Source organism: Rattus rattus, unplaced genomic scaffold, assembly GCF_011064425.1.
Source record: "Rattus rattus isolate New Zealand unplaced genomic scaffold, Rrattus_CSIRO_v1 flattened_line_199862, whole genome shotgun sequence".
Classification (NCBI taxonomy): Eukaryota; Metazoa; Chordata; class Mammalia; order Rodentia; family Muridae; genus Rattus; species Rattus rattus.
In genome coordinates this window covers 774-2,486 of record NW_022652173.1, presented here as the reverse complement: position 1 = coordinate 2,486, position 1,713 = coordinate 774, and the positions used below count along the sequence as shown (strand labels likewise).

The window sequence follows — 1,713 nt, the reverse complement described above, 5'->3', positions numbered from 1 at the left end:
CTGTCAGTGTCTATGGTTAAGTACCTGCCCTGTGTTGGGTAAGATGGACAGGGCTCTGTAAGACTGTCTGACCTGTGGCCATGGTAAACAGACCTCGCTCTTTGTGACACTGGGTCAGAGCTCTGACAGCTCTTTTGAGTGATTTGGATTGGACAATAAAGTGGATCAAGTAGCTAAAAGTCTCTTCTGTGAGTGGAGATCAGGCTTGGGCACAATGAAGGTACCTTGTACCTTAACCAAATCCCTGTCTGCTTGTCCATCTGAACATCTGAGAGGGGCAGGTAGGTATTTTACACCTTGAAGATTTGTTTTCTGGGAATGCCAAAATTAAATATAAATAAATCAAGGTCAAAGTAAGAGAGATAGAAAAGAAGGAAATGGGAAACAAGGAGGGGTCATGTCTGGGTGGGAGAGGCTGACCCAGCTGGGTCTACAAGGAGGGGTCATGTCTGAGTGGGAGAGGCTGACCCAGCTGGGTCTACAAGGAGGGGTCATGTCTGAGTGGGAGAGGCTGACCCAGCTGGACCTACAAGGAGGGGTCATGTCTGAGTGGGAGAAGCTGACCCAGCTGGGTCTACACTTTGGACTCATTCTCTAGGTTTGCCACATCACCGTTCCTCTCTGTCAGTTCTTCCGGGTTCTTCTCTTCCTCTTCCGTCTCCAGTTCTGCATGTTGGTTCAGTTTGCTGGACACAGACCAGCTCAGGGGCAGCTCTGCCCGGTTAGCCAGCTCGGCTAGCTCTTTGGCGCTAAGGGACGGGGTGCTGGTCTCATAGGTCTCATGGAAGCTGTTGTAGTCAACTTCATAGAACCCGTCCTCCAGTGTCAGGACTGGTGTGAACCGGTAACCCCACAGGATCTCACTGGTGATGTAGGAGCTTCGAGCTTGGCACGTCATTCCTGTGGAGAGGAGAAAACTGGCTTTAGGATGCATTTTGGGGTTTCCCAAAGCCAAGGAGACTTGGGAGCTGAGCCGAGCTGATATGGGCAGATAGTTATGCTGTACTGTGACCAGCATCGTAGGGTGACAGCTGTGGAGCTGTCTTTCACATTGTAGATATATGTCATGAAATTCCAGGACTTCTTGAAACTGGCAAGCTGAATTCAATCCCCCAAATCCCATATAAAGATGGGAGATTACTGTTTTTTTTGTTTTTTTTTTTTTTTTTCGGAGCTGGGGACCGAACCCAGGGCCTTTTGCTCGCTAGAAGCGCTCTACCCCTGGCCTAAATCCCCAACCCCAAAATGGGGGATTTTTAACTCTATAAAGTTATCCTTTGACTGCCTCATATGCACCATGGCAATGCGTCCTCCCTACACACAATTCACCCCTCACACACGCTCACATGGACTTTAATAGGTAAAACGAATTAAGAAACATAACTTCTTAAAGGGCAAACAACAAATGTTCAGTCACAAAAGGGAACATCTATATCACGTTCTCTCCTCCCAAGGTTCAGAGAACATTACAGAAGATGGGGTAGAAAGATTTTCAGAGCCAGAGAAGTTCAGGGAAGACTGGGACAGAATCTCCTGGACATGACAGATAACTGTTACATTCATGAATTCACTGCAGCTGTGGCTGCCTACACATGATCAAGCTATTTGATAGCCTAGTATGGAGTAGGAGGGGCTCATGAGCTTCTTCTCCTGACTGAGGAGTTATGGATAGTCGATGGCTTTGGGGTGAGGGAGAATTAGTTTTCTTCAAGG

The 1,713-nt window shown here is 47.8% G+C and overlaps 1 protein-coding gene across 1 annotated transcript; it reads right to left on the bottom strand.

Moving 5' to 3' along the window:
* Window positions 1-512: 512 nt before the first annotated feature.
* LOC116889813 (G protein-activated inward rectifier potassium channel 2-like) lies at window positions 513-900 on the bottom strand. Its single transcript, XM_032890658.1, has one exon. The coding sequence runs from the start codon at window positions 896-898 to the stop codon at window positions 575-577; it is 324 nt and encodes a 107-aa protein (XP_032746549.1). The 5' UTR covers window positions 899-900; the 3' UTR covers window positions 513-574.
* Window positions 901-1,713: the final 813 nt, after the last annotated feature.

Coding starts and splice junctions, on each gene's coding strand:
- LOC116889813 (XM_032890658.1), bottom strand. CDS start 898: ATGACGTGCCAAGCTCGAAGCTCCTACATCACCAGTGAGATCCTGTGG.